We start from the raw sequence: 20814 nt of genomic DNA on the forward strand, positions 1-20814 counted from the left end.
CCCAGCCACAGCAAAGGCCAACTGGCATAATGGCCATTGCTGGGAGTCCTGATGCCCCAGGAAGACAGGCATCTTCTCCTTGGCAATGTGGGGAGTTCACAGCTCAGGCATCAGCAGTGTAGTCAGGGGAATACCACCAAATGGGTACATGAAGGCCCCACCGCAACGAACTGGCTACCGTGCTGGATATTGGGTGCAGAGAAATCCAATACTGTCATGGGAGTGAAAGAGGACAAGAGACAACGGAAGAAGATGACATACTCCAGAAAGTGTCCTCGCCCAAATAATTGAATCGCAAGTGGAGATGCAAAGCCATGACAAGAAATTCAGGAGATCGAATCTAAGGGCACTATGGATAACTCATGCACAACGTAAGGCGTCCTTCCCCATATGGCCCGCACTTCTGTAGAATTTTGAAAGTGGCAGGTCAGACCATAGAATCGGACCTGAAATCATAGGACTGAAAAGTGTGGGACTCCTCTTAGCCACCTCTTATGAGAGGCAGGAGTACCTCAAGCCTATTTAGCCCCCGGACCGGCAAGGGGGAAAAAAGTAGTCCAAATGCATGTGTCTGTAGGGGCTGAAGTGGTTTCTAAAGTTGATGTAGAGGCTATACCACGAAATCTGACCAAAGTTAAGAAGTGAATAAAATCCATTGCAGACAACCTTGAAAAGGTGCTGGGTCCATGAGTTACTGTTGCTATCACTGATAAAAGAGCTTTTTCCCAAACTGATATGTGGGCGGTTGATGCATGTAAAATAACCTACACTACAGTGACTGTATCCACTATTAGTGAAAGGTAACATATAGAGCATGGAGTACTGATTACCACCCCATTTCCTGATACAGAGCTTGTTCACCTAACCGCGTCCTTGCAAATTTCTGAGGATTTAATGAAGTCAGCACCTTTTGTAATAGATCAGGGTTCTAATACAGCGGCAGCTCTGAAAAACTTCACTACGCTTACTTGCAACAGTCTTTGTCTTGGCACTCTGCTCAAGCACTGAAGCTTCACACCCGTAACTACTTCATGTAGGAGGGACAATAAAGTTCCGAAAAGCATTAGTGGCACATTGTAAGAGAGTCTGTCTTTCAAAGAGACTCACAAAGTCACTCAAACAAGAAGTCAAAGTCCGATGGAACACTTTGTTAGAAAGAAGCTACTAATAGCCTAGAACGAGACAACTATCCAAACCTTCCATTTGGTACTTCTCTGGCAGTGTAAACTTCTGGATGGTCACTTGAATCCTAATGAATTAGGCAGTGATGGGTAGTGATCCCATGGCAATACTTAAATTAAGATGCAGAAATTACATGGCCAAAAAGGCTAATAAGATTAAACTGCTCTTGCACCACAAGACTTCAACATTTTTGTGTTCTCCATGTCGTGACCTTTTGATGCTGAGTTCTGAAGACAGAGACAGTGTTTTCAAAGAAGTTGGTACTAGGTTCGTAAACATTTCAGGTAAGTGAACAATTATACAAAGGGTATTCAAAAAGTTTTGCACAGTTGTCTCTATTTTTTTTATTATTATTATTTGTATTGTTGGTAAATAAAAGTATTTTCTTTTATTTACAGGTGAGCCATAATGGACCGTGAAGTAGATGTCAGGTTGCGACAACGGTCGGAGATGGAGTTCCTCTTCAAGACTGGTGATGACTCTGCCACATCGATTCACAGGAAGTTGCTCCCTGTTTACGGTGAGGACACAGTGGGTCGCAGCAGTATCCAGCAGTGGTTGCAGAGGTTTAAAGAATGTGATTTCTTTCTACTGGACAATCCACAATGCAGTAGACCATCGACAGCAGTGAGTGATGTGAGTAAGGAGACCATTGATCAAATCATCCAAAATGACAGATGTGTGATGACATGACAGCTTGCTGAAATAACTCGTTTGTCACTGGGTTGGGGTTGTTTGGGGAAGGAGACCAGACAGTGAGGTCATCAGTCGTTTGTCATTGGGTAGTGTGGTATCACTGGTACAGTCACTAGGGTACAGAAAAATCTGTGTACGTTAGGTGCCTAGATTATTGATAAGAGAAATGAAAACGATGAGGAAGAATGTGTGCGAGGGTCTCATGAAGACCTTTACTCAAGAGTGAAAACAGTGCTTTGACAGCAACATTACCCAGGATGAAACATGGTGGTTTCTGTCTGAATCTGAGAGCAAAACCCAATCCATGGAGTGGCGTCATCCAGGTTCCCCTCGGAAGAAGAAACCAAGACTTTCACGAACAGCAGACCGAAAGGTGATGGCCTCCTTCTTCTGGGATCAGTGTGGTGTCATTTTCATTGACTTCTTGGAACCTGGATCCACAATTAACTGAGCCCGTTACTGTTTGTCAATGGACAAGCTGTAACATGCCATCAAGACTCACAGACCACAGCTTCAGAGTCAGCTCATCAGACTACACCATGACAATGCCAAACCCCATACAGCCCTTATGAAGCAGGAGGAAATCAGGAAAATGGGTTAGAAAATTGTTCCTCATCCTCTCTACAGTCCGGACTTGGCTCCAGCTGATTTTTACCTCTCTCGGCATCTGAAGGCCTACCTGCGCATTAAAACATTTGATAGTGAGAAAGATCTTTATTTCCTGTGTCAAGCAATGGTTTAAAAGTCAATCCCCAGGATTTTATCAAAGTGCATTTACATCATGGAAAGAATGTTGGGCCAGATGTGTCACAGCTCAATGTATAGCTAAATGTTCCAAGTATGTTCACAAAAAAATTCATTCTCCTCCTGCAAAAAATAAAAAAATTATAGACGACTATGCAAAACTTATGCCCTTTGTATATTCCTGTTATTCTAACACACACACACACACACACACACACACACACACACACACACACACTGCTAACTGGATGACTTATCTGGCTTAGCAGCTACAAATACACAAATCTTCCTTGTGAATCAGTTTATATATTAGTGAAAACCCTATCAAAATCCCTACAGTAGTTTCTGAAATCCTCCCTCACATATGGAAAGAAAAATGCAATGGAGAATTTAATTCATGATAGTTCAGACATATTTATAGATTACATACAAAAAGCTTCCTTGTGAATCGATCTGTCAATTACTGAAAACAGTATCAAAATTCCTAAAGTAGCTCCTGCGATTAGCCTTCACATACAGACAGAAAAATGTGGCAGGGCAATTGAATTTACAAAATTTATTCGTAACTGCCATGCCCAACCACTGCATGTGTAGTGACAATGCTGCAAGTCCTCAATTATACTTTGAGTCCTCAGTTATACTCATGCACTTGTATACTCACTCTCCTTTCTACACCGGCAGAGTCCATGTGTACCTAACACGACTTAGCAATGAGTTTATGCTTATAAACAGGTCGCACGGATGCTGCCAAGTTGAGCCTCCGAGCATTTAGAGACAATGAGTTTGGAGATGAAGTCATACAGCCCATGGGTGAGTTTAATATAGAATTTACATAGTTCATTTCTGATCTTTAGTGTACAACAACAATGCACCATAATATATCACAGGGGTTAGATGGAACAGATGCTTTCAGTGCAGTTAAACAAGTCTGAATGATGATGAACCAAGTCCCAGACCACCTATCTGTGAAGAACCAGGAATGGCACGTAAAGTGGAGGCCTTGGTTCTCTAAGATCGGAATACCACAATCAAGTTGGCAGTGGAAAGACAAAGTCATTCATGAATCATTTTTCAAAATATTGCACACTCACACCAATTTAAAACGCTCACCAAACCGAGACAGCAGAGGAAATGTTATACCTTTTTCCAGTCCAATCCAGGTGTCTTTCCTGTATGCCTTATCATCATAGAAATGTGCTGGATATTATACCTTTTTCCAGTCCAATCCAGGTGTCTTTCCTGTATGCCTTATCATCATAGAAATGTGCTGGATATATCTCCATGACCTTGAGACAAAGAAGCAAAGCAAGGTGTGCAAACATGGAGTCACCATCATTGAAAATAGTAAAGACCCAACCATCATTAGACAAGGTGATACCGAGTGATTTTTGGGGCTGCCACAGTGCAGTGCTTTCAGATAATGTTCATGGCTGCAAACCATCACAGGAGCATACAACCAAAATCTCCTCACGATGCTATAGGAAGCTGTAAAAATGAAATGATTGCACAGCATTGTTGGCTGGGAGGTCCCATTTGGGTTTGGCTGCCAAGTGCATGTCTTATGTCAGTCAGTGCAACACTGAGCGACTTGTGGTCGATGATGAGGATGAAATGATGATGATGACAACACAACACCCAGTCCCCGAGTGGAGAAAATTGCCAACCTGGCCAATAATCGAACCCGGACCCAGTGCATGGGATGCAAGCACGTTACCACCCAGTTAAGCAGGCAGACATAGGAAGCTGTTAAGACAAAGCATTGGGGGAAACTGTCCAAGGGAGTGTCTTTACTTCATGAGAATGTCCCAGCCCGTTCTCCACAGGATGCAATCACACATGCTGCTCTTTGGGCTATCAAATTTTCCATCATTGCCCATATTTTCCTGACATGAGACCTGGTCACTTCTACCTCTTTCCATAGATGAAGAAACCATTGCATGTCAGGCATTTCCAGAAAAACGACACGGTGATTTTCAAGGAAGAACATTTTCTGAACAGCCAAAATGTAAACTTTCACAACTGAGATCTCTGTCAAGTCATACCTTGTTGAGAAAGATGTGCTGCATTGAAGGGCAAATATTTAGCTACTTTCAGGTTCATAACTTGAGTTTTTTTGGGTGATAACAAACATTTTATGATTATCACTTCTAATCCCATAATACCTATGGAACACGACATTTACAATGAGTATTATCCAAAAATTCACTCTCATAAAGCCATTTATTACAATATATGTCTCACCAAAACACTGATTTAACCATCAATTGTGAGTACACCCATAAAGCAACAAGATACACAATTTGGAACATATGACTTCTATAATAGTGGCCTTGATAATAAAAGGTACAATTATTGTTTCTGTAGGGCCTCATTTGTTGGTGTGGTTTAAAGGAATATTTGGCATTAGTTTCTAATAAGGGCCATGTTAATTAACTGTACTTCGTAATCCTGAAAAAATGAATGAGATATATCGGCACCTGCTTTTTATCCTGATCCATAGGTTGAGTACCCATTATACACTAAAAAATCTGTAAATCACTCAAACAAAAACTGGTACCACTAAAATAACACTTACATGAAGAAGCAAAGTTGCTGCTAAGAAGCTTAAGCCTTGGCAGTATCCAACTTCCGTATCATAAACAGCATATGCTTTAGAGATACGATAGAGGGAGTCCTGCCCCAATCCACCAGCCTCTTTGAAAAAGTCATGTGCTGGAAATGTCCGATTAATGTCTCTCTGTATCACAGTCTCACATGGACTGTCCTGAAAGAAAAAAGAAAACACCATATAATGAAGTTATTTAGAAATCAAGTTTACACTACTGAGCTTTTCTTCTCCTTCATGGAACATTTCCAATCTTCTAAGCTGAGTTTTTTTATAACAGTGTTTTTAAGCCATTCCACATGCCTTCTGTCTTCGGTGTCCACCTTTCTCTACTAGTTACAACAAGAAAAACTCTATGGTTAGAAAAGATCAGGGATTTAACCTTAATTTATGAATCTAATTACTAAGCCTAGATGGGTGTTCTTTTGAGTCTTTATTTGATATTAAACTTTCTAGTGTAGTTTTCATGTCTGAAGAGTACCTGCCTGTGTGCATGCAGAGAGAGAGAGAGAGAGAGAGAGAGAGAGAGAGAGAGAGAGAGAGAGAGAGAGAGTGTGTGTGTGTGTGTGTGTGTGTGTGTGTGAGCGCGCGCGCTAAAGATCATTGCGGCTGTCCAGTGTGTAATGCGCATAGAAGAGACTGCCATTTCCATGTCCCAAAAAGGAGGATAATGTCCAGGTGGAAAAAACAATGGTGTGAAGCAGGTTCTGTAACCAATGACAAGCATAAAGGACAGTTCAAAGGCCGGAAAATATCTGACGAGTTCATGCAGTTCCTCAATGAAGGCCACAGTGATCTGCCCTTGCCAATCCAGCACATCACAAATCCCTTACATGACTTTGCAAAGGGTTGTGAAACAGGATTTAAAGTTTCATCTTTAAATAAGCTGCAAGTGGTTCAACATTTATGACTGGTAAATAAAATGAGTAGACACAATTTCTGCACAAAATCACTGGACATAATTGACCAGGATGATGCGTTCCCAACAAATCTTGTGATAACTGATGAGGCAAACTTTCATCTGAATGGATTTCTCAATCAATAAATCTTCTGATATTAGTCAGACACAAACATGCAGCTCATTCATGAGAACGTTCAGGATAATGCTTATGTCATTGCCTGGTGTGCTGTTGGAAGTTATATTCGAGTCATTGGGCCACATTTTTTAAGACAATGAGGGCCAGCCAGCGATTGCCAATTTTGTACAGTACACAGCCGTGATTACAATTTCTTCATTTCACAGCTGCAGGAACATTGTCGTCTATACAGTATATGGTTTCAGGAAGACAGGCCTACAGCCATATGGCAATGATTACACTGAGGCATCACTTTCTGCATCAGTTACTCATGATTCACTCATATCCCATGTCCAACAAGATGACCTGATCTTTCATTCCCTTACTTTTTTCTGCAAGGTCGTCTAATGAACAAAGTTTTTTCCCAGCGGCTCAACAATACTGATGAGTTGAAAGAGACACTCTGGGAAGAGCTAGAGGCTATTTCTCAGTAAGTCATTGAGAATATTACAAGGAGAGTCCACGAATGTCTTCAGCAATGTATTGCCAATGATGGAAGCCATTTGTATGACACACTTTTGAAGAAATAAACTTATGTTTCAATTTGCAATAATGGCAGTGTTAGTAGAACAGACATCCATGAGTTAAATTCATGTAAATATACATTAAATCTCATAATAATGAAATGAAAGTGTGCTACTTCTGTGGGCCATCCTGTATTTATCTGCTGCTCAATGACTGTTCTACTTGGCACTGACCTATTGTTGTAAGTATGATTAATGCAAAATATGATGACTAAGAAATATCACAGCTTCCAGTGATAGTAGGTGGCAGATGAGTTACAGAGGTTGAATAGCTCCATTCTGACTGAAGGTGACAATGTGATAAGATATGGTGTAGAAACTGAACAGTGATGTCAGAAGGAAAGAAATACTTTTTTTCCATTGATAATGCATTTTCCCCTGCATCCTCTGAACTCAAGGAGTGCCAGTCTTTCAAAGTATCCAGAACAACGTCTGTGGAGTTTGTAAGGGTAGGAGACAAGTACTATGAGATTCATGATTAAGTTGGGTTGCAAGACGTGTTCACATGATTGAGATGGTAAGCGCATTACCTACAAAAGGCTAATGTCTAGGTCTCAGTGTAAGTCTGCCAAAGAGTTTATAGTTGTTGCATAGTTTGAGCACACCATAAACTGCATGCAAAGTAAGGCCAAAGAACAAGAGCCTTAATACTGCATAAAAAAAAGTTATATTACATATTTGTGAAATAATGAGCCAGAAAAATACAATGCAGTGGGTGAGTCAAGAATAACAATTATTGGCCAATAAAATTTTCAGCCCATGTTCAACTTTTCTAATGTACTTAAGACAATAACATACAATGTCTGAAGGAAATATGATGGAAAAGTCTGTAATGCTGCAGCACAAATTACAAGAACTACTGAAAATTTTCAAGAAGTTCAGAAATGGTGGGAAATGGACAAAATTACAATGGTTAATGCAATAAATGGCAAGTGTAGAAGCAATGGTGTGATCATCACTGCTTGAAAAAATTGGTTGTAGCATGAAATATTACTTACAACTCCATGTAACGTATTTGTAATGACACATTGTCTATGCATTTTGATATTTATATTCACCTATATATTCTCTTACAAGCCAATATGTTATGTGATAGTTCAGTGATACTGATTTTCAACAGCATAAAGTCTTTTACATCTCTCAAAATGTAAAAAATTGCAAATCCACTACAGAACTGAAGTAAGAATGAACAGAAAATTCAAGACAGAAGAGTCTTTGACATAACGTATGTACAGACAGACACTTACAGGAAAAATAAAAAACAAGTGCAACTTGCAAAAGAGTACCTCAAGGTATCTGTGCAATCCCCAAAACATTTCAGTTCTAAAACTGATAATACAGTCAAATGGAACAATTCAGTAACTGCTGTTGTCGAGGTCTTCAGTCAGAAGGCTGGTTTGATACTGCTCTCCATACTAGTCTATCCCATGAAAGTCTCATCTTCTCTGCCTAAATAGTCCAACTTACATCCATTTGAACCTGCTTACTGTAGTCAAATCTTGGTCTCCCATTATAATTTCCCCCCCCCCCCCCTTACCAAACTAACGATTCCTAGATGCCTCAGGATCTATCCTCTCAATTGGTTTCTTTATTAATCAAGTTGTGCTATAAAATTTTTTTCTCCTCAGTTTGATTCAGTATCTCTTAACTCGTTACCAGATTTAATCATAATTGATAGTCTTTTCTGGCATCACATTTCAGAAACTTCTATTCTCTTCTTGTGTTAACTGATTATAGTACAAAGCTGACACACTTACAAGGTTATACTCCAGACAAATACCTCCAGAAAAGACTTAATAATATTTAAGTTTTTATTTGATATTAGCAAATTTTTCTTCTTCAGAAATGTTTTCCTTTTTATTGCCAGTTGACACGTTATGCACTCTCTAGTTTTGCCACCATCAGTTATTTTGCTGCCCGAATAGCAAAACTCATCTATCAATTTTAAAGTCTTGGTTCCTAATGTAACTCCCTCAGCATCACCTGATTTAATTCAACTACATTTCATTACCCTTGCTTTACTTTTGCTGTTATTAATATTATAAACTCTTTTCAAGACACCATCCACTCCATTCAATCGATTTGTCATGTCCTCTGTAGTCTCAGACAGAGGTCTTGTATCCTCATCATATCTTACAATTTTCATTTCTCTCCCCCCTTCAAACCCCCTCTGCTCAAGTTACAGACTGAATAATATTGGGGACAGCATATAACCTTGTCTCACTCCCTTCTCGCATACTGTTTCCCTTTCATGTCCTTCGACTCTTACAATTGCAATCTGGTTTCTGTATCAGCTGTAGACAATTTTCCACTCCCTGTATTTTATACAGGCTTCTTCATAACTTCAAAAGAGTGTATTCTGGTCAGCACTGTCAAAAGCTTTCTCTAAATCTACAAATGCTATAAAAATTGTTTGACTTTCTTCAGTCTGTCTTCCAACATAAGTGGTAATGTCAATACTGCCTCATGTCTCCTACTAATCTTCCCCAAGCTCAGCTTCTACCAGTTTTCCCATTCTTCTCTAAATAATTTGTGTGTCTGTTTTGTAACCATACTTACTGAACTGGTTGTTCAGTAATATTCACACCTATCAGCACGTGCCTTCTTTGGAATTGGAATTATTACAGTCTTTTTTAAGTATGCTGATATTTCACCTGTCTAGTGTATATTACATACCACATGGAATAGTTTTGTCATGGCATATTCTCTCCAGGATCTCAGTAGTTCTGAGGGAAAATTCATCTCAGGTCTTTCAGTGCTCTGTCAAATTCTTCTCGGAGTATCATGTATCCCAACGCAACTTCATCTACTCCCTCTTATTGTTCTATAATGTTGGCTTGAAGTCTATTCCTCTTATACAGCTCCTCTACATATTCCTTCCACCCTTCCCTTATTTTCTTAGTACTGGCTTGCCATCTGAGTTCTTAATATTTATACAGTTGCTTCATTTTTCTCCAAAGGTCTCCCTAATTTTCTTATAGGTGACACCTATCTTTCCTAAAGCCACACATGCTTCTATAGCTTTTTATTTCTCCTCCAGCCATTCTGCACTTTTTTTAAACATCTGTATTCCCTTTTGCAAACTTTACTTGCTGTGTTTTTACATTTTCTCCTTTCACCAATCAAATTCAATACCTCATTTGTCATCCAAGGATTTCTTCTGGGTCTTGTCTTTTAGCCTATTTGATCCTCTGCTGCCTTCACTATTTCATCTCTCAAAGCTATCCATTCTTCTTCTATTGTACTTCTTTCCTGTTTCAGTCCAATGTTGTCTAATGCTTCATTTGAAACCAAGTAATTACTGAATTTTATTTTAATCCTGACATAAGCCCAAAATCACACATATTACTTGATGACAAGGTTACTGAACAATAAACTTTAGACAGTTTACAGGGAGGACTATATAACTTACATCTAATCTAGCAATAGCATGGATTTACACTATCAAACAAATAAAACTGAATGAATGGCCTTTCACAGTAAGTCTCCCAGCAAGACAAAAAAATGTGTTTGTAGGCCATACCCTAAACTATGTAGAATCACAAACTTTAAAGTACAATAAAACATTCACTATCTTTTTGTCATGTCAAGGTTGGGTAAAAACCATGACAAAAATTTTGTTTTCTGAAATATGCGGAACAATATGAAAAAGTCCTCATGAGTAAGGTTAAGGAAGAAATAAAGATAATAGACTACAAAAGAATGCCAGTCATGGCGTCCCAGGACACTTGGATGATGTCTGTCAATGATGGTATGGCATGGTGAGATGTGAGGTGTAGAGGGAGAGAGAGCGTGTTGGGGGAGAGGGAGAGGGGGCATGTGGGCAAGAGGGAGAGGGCAAGAGGGGGAGTGGGGGAGGGGGGGGGAGGGGGGAGGAGGGAGAGGGGGGAGAGGGGGGAGGGGGAGATTGGGGAGGGGGAGAGGGGGGAGAGGGAGATTGGGGAGAGGGGGAGAGGGAGATTGGGGAGAGGGAGATTGGGGAGAGGGGAAGAGGGGGGAGGGGAAGAGGGGGGAGGGGAAGAGGGGGGAGGGGAAGAGGGGGAGGGGGAGAGGGGGGAGGGGGAGAGGAAGGGGTAGGGGGAGAGGGGGGAGAGGGGGGAGGGGGGAGAGGGGGGAGAGGGGGGAGAGGGAGAGGGGGGAGGGAGAGGGAGAGGGGGAGGGAGAGGGGGGAGGGAGAGAGAGAGGGGGAGGGGGAGGGAGAGGGGGGAGGGAGAGGGAGAGGGGGGAGGGAGAGGGAGAGGGGGGAGGGAGAGGGAGAGGGGGGAGGGAGAGGGAGAGGGGGGAGGGAGAGGGAGAGGGGGGAGGGAGAGGGAGAGGGGGGAGGGAGAGGGAGAGGGGGGAGGGAGAGGGAGAGGGGGGAGGGAGAGGGAGAGGGGGGGAGAGGGAGAGGGGGGGGAGAGGGAGAGGGGGGGGAGAGGGAGAGGGGGGAGAGGGAGAGGGGGGAGAGGGAGAGGGGGGAGAGGGAGAGGGAGGAGAGGGAGAGGGGGAGAGGGAGAGGGGGGAGATGGAGAGGGGGGAGAGGGAGAGGGGGGAGAGGGAGAGGGGGGAGAGGGAGAGGGGGGAGAGGGAGAGGGGGGAGAGGGAGAGGGGGGAGAGGGAGAGGGGGGAGAGGGAGAGGGGGGAGAGGGAGAGGGGGGAGAGGGAGAGGGGGGAGAGGGAGAGGGGAGAGAGGGAGAGGGGGGAGAGGGAGAGGGGGGAGAGGGGGGAGAGGGAGAGGGGGGAGAGGGAGAGGGGGGAGAGGGAGAGGGGGGAGAGGGAGAGGGGGGAGAGGGAGAGGGGGGAGAGGGAGAGGGGGAGACGGGTGATTGCAACTCTGAAACCCATTGAAATATCCAACATATATGATTAGGCAGGAGTTCAGATAGAAAAAAAATTAAAAAGTGTGTCAGACTCAGCTTGTTACCAGGTGAAATAGATGGCAGTCTTCTCAGAATATAAAATTCCCTCCATTAATATGTGATAAGAGAAAAAACTAATCCACAAGCACCACAGACTGGTAGGTCCTCCTGCATGTCTCAGAAGATAAAGTCCTACACGAAAATGTAAAGTGAAATATTGATTCCCTATATTCCTATGTGCCATGACATGCACCAGAATTAAACTTCTTTTTTAATGGTTGTAGCAGAGATACCTCACCACTGCCAGTCCTAAGCCCATATGGGAAAGATGAAGGGGGAGAAGTAACAACAAAAATAAAAAAAAAATAAAAAACGATGTTCAGCTGGCTCCAGCTGATAGTACCCTGTGAGGGAAGACAATCAATGGCCTGGAAGGCAGAAGGTTGTAACCTCAATGGTGAATGGGGCAGATAATTAATCTTCAGCAGTGTGTGTACTACATATTCTGAGCATCCAGAGACACCTGGCAGAAGGTATAAAATGCTGGAAGAACGCAGTAACAAACCACTTCCATATTTGCAAACTAAATATGTGAATGATGAACAGGATAAGTTTATAGCACCAGATAATGACACCTTCCCTACCCCAGGTCTACAGGGTCTTCAATAGGGACTGGAAAAGAGCGAAGGATGATCAGGAGTGGTGTTGGATTGTATGATGCAAAGGCCAAAGTTAACAGCAAAGGACAGGAAATCCAAAGTTTTCTCAAGCAATCTCAATTATTCACCACATGGAATTTAAGCAGCATGAGTTTAGGAAAGCTGGGTATTATTAAAAAGGGAAAGGTGACAACTCCGAATAGATATTTTTGGCTTCAGTGAACTAATATGGACTAGTTGTTATCACTTCAAATCAGATGACACTGTAGCCAACTATTCAGGCTATGATACATAAAGGAAGAACAGGGCATTCATTACTGGAAAAAAATCTAAGAGACATGGTTCTTGGATGGAATCCCATAAGTGACTGAGAATTATCAGTCCAACTTAAAGGAGAACAAATAAATGTATCTGTACTACAAGTTTATACTCCAACAACAGGTGCAGATGAATAAGACCACAAGAGTTCTATAAAGATATGCAGAGAGCCCTGGACTTGACACCAAACAAATAATTACAGTTATCATGGGAGATACATCAGAACAAATAATTAGAGGAAAATTTGGTTCAGGTCAATGGAACTCAGCAGGAGAAAAGCTATTAACACATTTTCCAAACATCATAAAAAACAACTATACACATGGGCATCCCAAAGGCACAGAAAACAAATGGACTACTTATCTGGACAATTAAAGAGGAAAAGTTCTATATAGTTAGCAGAAAGCAGATGGTAGAGCACTTGCCCACGAAAGGCAAAGGTCCCGAGGTCGAGTCTCAGTCCAGCACACAGTTTTAATCTACCAGGAAAGTTTCGGTCAGCAGAAACATTGCCACATGCAGATTGCAATTCAGACCACCAATTATTAGTAGCCATAATTCGGACGAAGTTGAAGAGACATGTAGACTACTAAAGTACAATACTAAAAATATTTCATAAAATTACACTGTACAAACAATAAATAGGTTCACATTACTCGATTCCATTGACAGTCATGTTGATAAGCCGTAGAAAAATATTAAACAATCAATAGAAACTGCTGGAAGATGAGTGCAACAGTTTGTTTGCCTCTAAATAGGGCTATTAAAAATGCAGCTATTAAAAGTACACTGGAAAAGTACAAAAAGAAAGTGGAAAAGTTGACCTAAGGCTAAATTTGAAGAAAATAAAAATTTGGACAACAGGAATGAAGACTAATATGGTGACAGATGGAGAAATAGTTGAGGAATTTGAAAAATACAGTTTTTCATGATATATATGATAACAAAAAGGAGATCCTTCACTGAGCAAATAAGAAGGGTAAAACTTGGAAAACCCACTAGAATTAAATTAAACAAACTGCTAAACCATAGGAAACCGTCTCTATTGGTCAAAATAAAAATGGTTGAAACTCTGATCTGTACCATAGTTTTGTATGGATGTGAATCCTGGACAGTGAAAAAACTGGAACAAATCATCATCCAGGAGCACATGCAGAGACATTATTCATCATGTCCCCAGAGTCAGAAATTACTTGATGAGTAATAACAGCAAAAGTAAATGGGAGTCCTGTCTGCTACACTGTTCTCAATTAGTGCCCACCTACTGGCAGCCAGGAGCCCTCAGGCACTGGTGGGCACGGTTGGGCAAACAGCTGATGGACAAATAGTCAGACTGCCGGGTCATAGCATATGCGAGTGTAATTTCCTGGTTGAGAGAGCCTACTGGCAGGAATAGTTAAGTGGCTCACATATGCACAATATTCATGCAATACCTGCCATTTGGCAGGTAACCTATACCTTCTGCATCTGCCCACAGGTGAGCTGATGGGCAGTCATGAATACCTGTGCCCAATAGAGCATCAGTGATTGGGCAATCTGGCATCCTAAGTTTACCAGCAGAATTTAATTAGAGTATCAAGTAATTTTCGTGTACGATACTTGGTGCTGCAGCAGTTTAATGTAAAGAAGCGTGAATCAAACATTTTAAAAGGATGTGTACCTAGAGTGTTGAGTCAAGTGTTCAGCTATTAACTGTACAACTAGGTCGTCATGCAAGAAACAAGTAATTTGGCATGTTGTAATTAGAAATATGGGCATGCAGTCTGAAATCGTAACAGAAGATTGGTAATTACTTCTTCTTTTCCTTGTGCCTTTAACCCACATCAGTGCAGGGTTGGCATGGTTATTAATGGATTTGGTGATTTAATTTACGGGTTGGCTGGATATCCTCCCCATCATCACCCTATTACCCCTGGGATGGAATGTGAGTTTGGCATGTTAATTTAAGAGGTAGCATGATTTCCTCACTGTCAACATCCCATTATCCCCAAGGGCAGAACATGCGTACCACAAATGATTGCATTTAGTGTTAACCACGTAAAAGTGAGAAAAAGTTTTCTGAATGTTTACAAATTACGTAAATGAGGTGAGACTTCATTGCTAGCCCAGTATTCACTTAGTGGGGTGAGGGAACACATTAAAATCCACATCGAGGTTGGGCAGCACACTGTCCCTCATTGTTAATCTGCCAGGTGGATTCTATCAGGGACTGGCACACCTCCCCATCCCCGAAACAGCACTTTAAAATGCACGCGTGAGTAACAGAATGACATTATAATCAGTTTGAGATAAATGGACTTCTGCTGATATGTAGACATTCAGTTGGGAGACTTTGCTAACCTGCCAGTAATGTATAATGGATACTAATTCATTGTATAAGAAGCAGTAAGGTGCATAAACAGTGAACAGTGCAGCCAAGTAAATGTATATTTGGAACATATGCCCAATATTAAGCAGATTCGCAACTTATGTTCAAGCTTATCACAAATATTTAGCAGACCTGCAACTTATGTCTGAGCTTATTTGTGTGTTATCAAAACTGTTCTAAAAAAGCTTCAGTGTACTGGAGCGCAGCGACTGGAGCAGGAGGAGAGAATAAAAAATATGATATGGGCCTACATGTAGGCAAATATAGGTACCAATCAATAACAATTCATCAATCACCTAGCTGTAGGAAGTGGAGGTCATCATACTGTGGAAGCTGTCATAATGCACAAAGCCTAAGACAGAGTCAAGGCATACCCCATGTGTATTAAGTCACTTATATACTGACCAAAAATATGATTAAATACAGATCTAATGACAAGATTTTTCTGGGCTGCCTCTGAATCCAAAATGCTCATTTATTCAAACAGTGGTATATAACATTAATATATCCAATCTCATTTTGATGATAATTCTCTCTGAATAAATTTCAAAAGGATAGGAGATTACTTACAGTTATTGAAAATTCTCTCTAATTTCTGTATTAAACTGTTAAATACTGTTGGCAAATCTTTTACAACAGCTATAATCAGCTCTAACTTCTTTAAACATTTTTCTTTCACAGAAGTTCTTTGATACAGCTTTTTTACCTTTTTTTTACAACACAATACAGGCTCAAAGGTTAATAATAAATTGTTTAGGTGCCTGAGGAATGGAGTGTGTGTTATGGGCAAATCACACTTTGAGAAGTTACAAACTAATTGAATGCAGCAACTTGACAAGCTAAGTGCAGATGCTGGGAACAGGGTTGGACCTAAACTCGTCTGTGACTAGCAGAATTACTTCACTGTAAATTGAATTCACTACTTCCAGCTATGATAGTTAGGCAGATCTATACACTGTACATACACTGCCAATCTGGAAGAGTAAAACTGCATTACAACACTGGGTTGGATATAATCAACCTGCTCCCTATTGTCTGAGACTAACACATTTAAAGTGCTGAAATGCTCACAGAAAACTCAAATGGAGTCAACCAGTCACGTTTGTGACAAACTTAACTACGGAACATAATTAAATTCTTAAAATTACAACAATGTCTTTTACTTCAAATTTTGGAAGTTCAAACCAAGAACACAAACATTTCTGTTGACAACTCAAAACCAGTTCATCCTCCTCCCCCCTTCTCTCCTCCATACACTCCATCTCCCAGCCATAAACTGTATCTGTTCTGTCAGTATTGTAACGCTAGAAGAAGGGCAGAAAATATTGTATATGTATACAGATTACTGAACAGCATCACTGAAGGTGGAAGGGGAAAAAATAACAATTGAACATTCTGGCATGGTCTGGACACTGTCAACTTGGCTGTTCCAGACGCAATTATTCTTCATTATAGTTATTACAGGGCAACTTGCACATCTTCTCAGGGTATCCCACACAACTTTAAACCTAGCAAAACTTCATGAACTATGCCACAATCTTCTTAACAGTTCACCAAAATTTTGTCCTTACTATCCAAAAGGCTGTGTAGGTGGTCAATATCAGGACCCCTGCACAGCTATGAGACAGCCCCCGACTGCAGAATGGAACTCCACACTACCCCAAAGAACATACTGCCTTTGATTTTGACATAAAGATAATGGGGTAGTCCTCATCAGCTTGGTAGACCACGTGAATAATATGATCCACTCATTTCTGGACACTATCTTGACGGCCAAATACAGGTACAAAAGTTGGCTGTCCAGTGTTCAGTTTGCCTTGCTGAGAGTTGGTCAAGTGGATTCCATTGGGGCACTGATTTTTGTGATGAGTGTATTCATATTGGGATTTGGTCAGTGGAAAATAGATCATGAACTACCTTCCACTGAACAGTGTGTACAGGGTGGTCCATTGATAGTGACTGGGCCAAATATCTCACGAAATAAGCATCAAACAAAAAACTACAAAGAACGAAACTTGTCTAGCTTTAAGGGGGAAACCATATGGCGCTGTGGTTGGCCCGCTAAATAGTGCTGCCATAGGTCAAACGGATATCAACTGTGTTTTTTTGAATAGGAACCCCCTTTTTTTTATTATATATTTGTGTGGTACCTAAAGAAACATGAATGTTTTAGTTGGACCACCTTTTTCGCTTTGTGATACATGGCGCTGTAATAGTCACAAACGTATAAGTACGTGGTATTACGTAACATTCCGCCAGTGCGGACGGTATTTGCTTCGTGATACATTATGCGTGTTAAAATGGACTGATTACCAATTGGGGTCGATATCATGTTGATGTATGGCTATTGTGATCAAAATGCCCAACGGGCATGTGCTATGTATGCTGCTCGGTGTCCTGGACGACATCATCCAAGTGTCCGGACCGTTCGCCGGATAGTTACTTTATTTAAGGAAACAGGAAGTGTTCAGCCACATGTGAAACGTCAACCATGACCTGCAACAAATTATGACGTCCAAGTAGGTGTTTTAGCTGCTGTCGCAGCTAATCCGCACGTCAGTAGTAGACAAATTGCGTGAGAATCGGGAATCTCAAAAAGTCTATGTTGAGAATGCTACATCAAAATCGATTGCACCCGTACCATATTTCTATGCACCAGGAATTGTATGGCGATGACTTTGAACGTCATGTACAGTTCTGCCACTGGGCACAAGAGAAATTATGGGACGATGATAGATTTTTTGCACGCATGCTATTTAGCGACGAAGCGTCACTCACCAACAGCGGTAATGTAAACCGGCATAAGATGCACTACTGGGCAACAGAAAATCCACGATGGCTGTGACAAGTGGAACATCAGTGACCTTGGCGGGTTAATGTATGGTGTGGCATTATGGGAGGAAGGATAATAGGCCCCCATTTTATCAATGGCAATCTAAATGGTGCAGTGTATGCTGATTTCCTACATAATGTTCCACCGATGTTACTACAAGATGTTTCACTGCATGACAGAATGGCGATGTACTTCCAACATGATGGATGTCCAGCACATAGCTCACGTGCGGTTGAAGCAGTATTGAATACCATATTTCATGACAGGTGGATTGGTCATTGAAGCACCATACCATGGCCCGCACATTCACTGGATCTGACGTCCCCGGATTTATTTCTGTGGGGAAAGTTGAAGGACATTTGCTATCGTGATCCACCAATAACGGCTGACAACATGCATCAGCGCATTGTCAATGCATGTGCGAACATTACGAAAGGTGAACTACTCGCTACTGAGAGGAATGCCTTGATGCCGTGTTTCTTGACTTCCGCAAGGCGTTCGATACAGTTCCCCACAGTCGTTTAATGAACAAAGTAAGAGCATATGGGCTATCAGACCAATTGTGTGATTGTTTTGAAGAGTTCCTAGATAACAGAACGCAGCATGTCATTCTCAATGTAGAGGAGTCTTCCAAAGTAAGAGTGATTTCAGGTGTGCCGCAGGGGAGTGTCGTAGGACTGTTGCTATTCACAATATACATAAATGACCTTGTGGATGACATCGGAAGTTCACTGAGGCTTTTTGCAGATGATGCTGTGGTATATCGAGAGGTTGTAACAATGGAAAATTGTACTGAAATGCAGGAGGATCTGCAGCAAATTGACACATGGTGCAGGGAATGGCAATTGAATCTCAATGTAGACAAGTGTAATGTGCTGTGAAAGATCCCTTATCATTTAGTTACAATATAGCAGGCCAGCAACTGGAAGCAGTTAATTCCATAAATTATCTGGGAGTACACATCAGGAGTGATTTAAAATGGAATGATCATATAAAGTTGATCGTCAGTAAAGCAGATGCCAGACTGAGATTCATTGGAAGAGTCCTAAGGAAATGCAATCCGAAAACAAAAGAAATAGGTTACAGTACTCTTGTTCGCCCACTGCTTGAATACTGCTCAGCAGTATGGGATCTGTACCAGATAGGGTTGATAGAAGAGATAGAGAAGATCCAACGGAGAACAGCACGCTTCGTTACAGGATAATTTAGTAATCGCACAAGCGTTACGGAGATGACGGATTAACTCCAGTGGAAGACTCTGCAGGAGAGACGATCAGTAGCTCGGTACGGGCTTTTGTTGAAGTTTCGAGAACATACCTTCACCGAGGAGTCAAGCAGTATATTGCTCCCTTCTACGTTTATCTCACGAAGAGACCATGAGGATAAAATCAGAGAGATCAGAGCCCACACAGAGGCATACCGACAATCCTTCTTTCCACGAACAATACGAGACTGGAATAGAAGGGAGAACCGATAGAGGTACTCAAGGTACCCTCCGCCACACACCGTCAGGTGGCTTGCGGAATATGGATGTAGATGTAGATGTAGAATGTCATTACACATATTGCCAGATGCATTGAGGTTGACAGACATCATTTTGAGCATGGAGTGATGCATGGTATTAATAAATATAGCCTTTGATGTAGCTTTCTCCCTTCTTGTGGAATCTATGACCTCTTGTAGAGATGTCACATTAAAATTTGTCCCCTGGAAATGTAGAACCAAGGGTCTTCCCTGAGTTAAAAGTTTTAATTTCTCCACATGTCTTTTTCATTGTATTTAAGCTCTGCCATAATGTGGAAGCTATCTTAACATTGGGATTTTTCTTTCACTACCCCTCGTATTTTCGTCAAAGTCAAGAAACTGCAGCAGTGGAAGATTTACTTGCGAGATTTGCTTGTTCCCTCATGTAGACATCAACTTCTTTTGGTAAAACGGTCATCTGATCTGTCAGGCACTATACTGACATTCAAACACGGGCTGCATGATTTGAAACTATCTCACCTAGCACTTTTTCGATGCCTGAGTCACCAGCCACTGCAGGCTGGGATCTTTGAGCTGTTCAAAATTTAGCACCACCCACAGCACAGTTACAGCTTATGGAACATCATGAGCATGACATGTAACATCCTACAAGGATTGTGAACAAATATTCAAGGAATGAATGCATACAGAAAGTATTAATTCAAACAAAAATAAAGACAGAATAATATGAATGATCCTCAATTAGGTTTCCATTTACACAAACACGCAATTAGATTGTCAATATTTCATGTTGTATAAATTTGTAACCACTGAAATAAAAATAAAAAGACTGAAAAATACAAGCACAATTGTACTATGACTCACTTTGACCAACTTAGCAGATGTAGGGCATTTATGGCTACCACATGTAAGCACCAACTGAATTGTTTTTGGTTGGATTTCATTAAACTACAATATCATACTAATTATATTACATTAATTTACAAATTGAGAAAATGAAAACACTATATACTACAACTGACAAGAGAACCGTCCAATATGACATGTCAAAACCTACACTGAAATTTTTACACAGGAAGAAGACAACAAAAGAAATGCACTGCAAAATTTTAGCTGCTAAGAGGCACTGCAATTATATATATATACGAATTGACAAATTTGTAGCGTGCCAGGTGGCAGTAGAAATGTACATCCCTACTGGGGCTGTAGCATATGCACATGCGCAACTATGCACACACACAGCCGAGGTCGGCAGTACATTTGTAAACAAGAAACACAACACAACCTAATCGTAATTTGTACAGGATATTTCAGGTTACCGTTCGTTGATAGTTTCTCTGACACCACACTACACAGTTACTATTCTTTCAAATCCGTCACTCAAGTAACATCTATTACAAATTGTCAGTTGCTTTTTGCAGTATTGGTAAGTACTGACACTACAGATTAAGCTGAATTAATATTTACTGTGCTTTTGTAAGGCATG

General features: G+C 41.1%; 1 protein-coding gene across 1 annotated transcript in view; it reads right to left on the reverse strand.

Moving 5' to 3' along the window:
- LOC126469928 (rab GTPase-activating protein 1-like) overlaps positions 1 to 20814 on the reverse strand; it is a 157820-nt gene that overhangs the window by 69066 nt on the left and 67940 nt on the right. The window contains exon 9 of the mRNA XM_050097325.1: positions 5198 to 5386. Coding sequence (XP_049953282.1) covers positions 5198 to 5386 — 189 coding nt within the window. The remainder of the gene's footprint in view (positions 1 to 5197; positions 5387 to 20814) is intronic.

Source organism: Schistocerca serialis, chromosome 3, assembly GCF_023864345.2.
Source record: "Schistocerca serialis cubense isolate TAMUIC-IGC-003099 chromosome 3, iqSchSeri2.2, whole genome shotgun sequence".
Classification (NCBI taxonomy): domain Eukaryota; kingdom Metazoa; phylum Arthropoda; class Insecta; order Orthoptera; family Acrididae; genus Schistocerca; species Schistocerca serialis.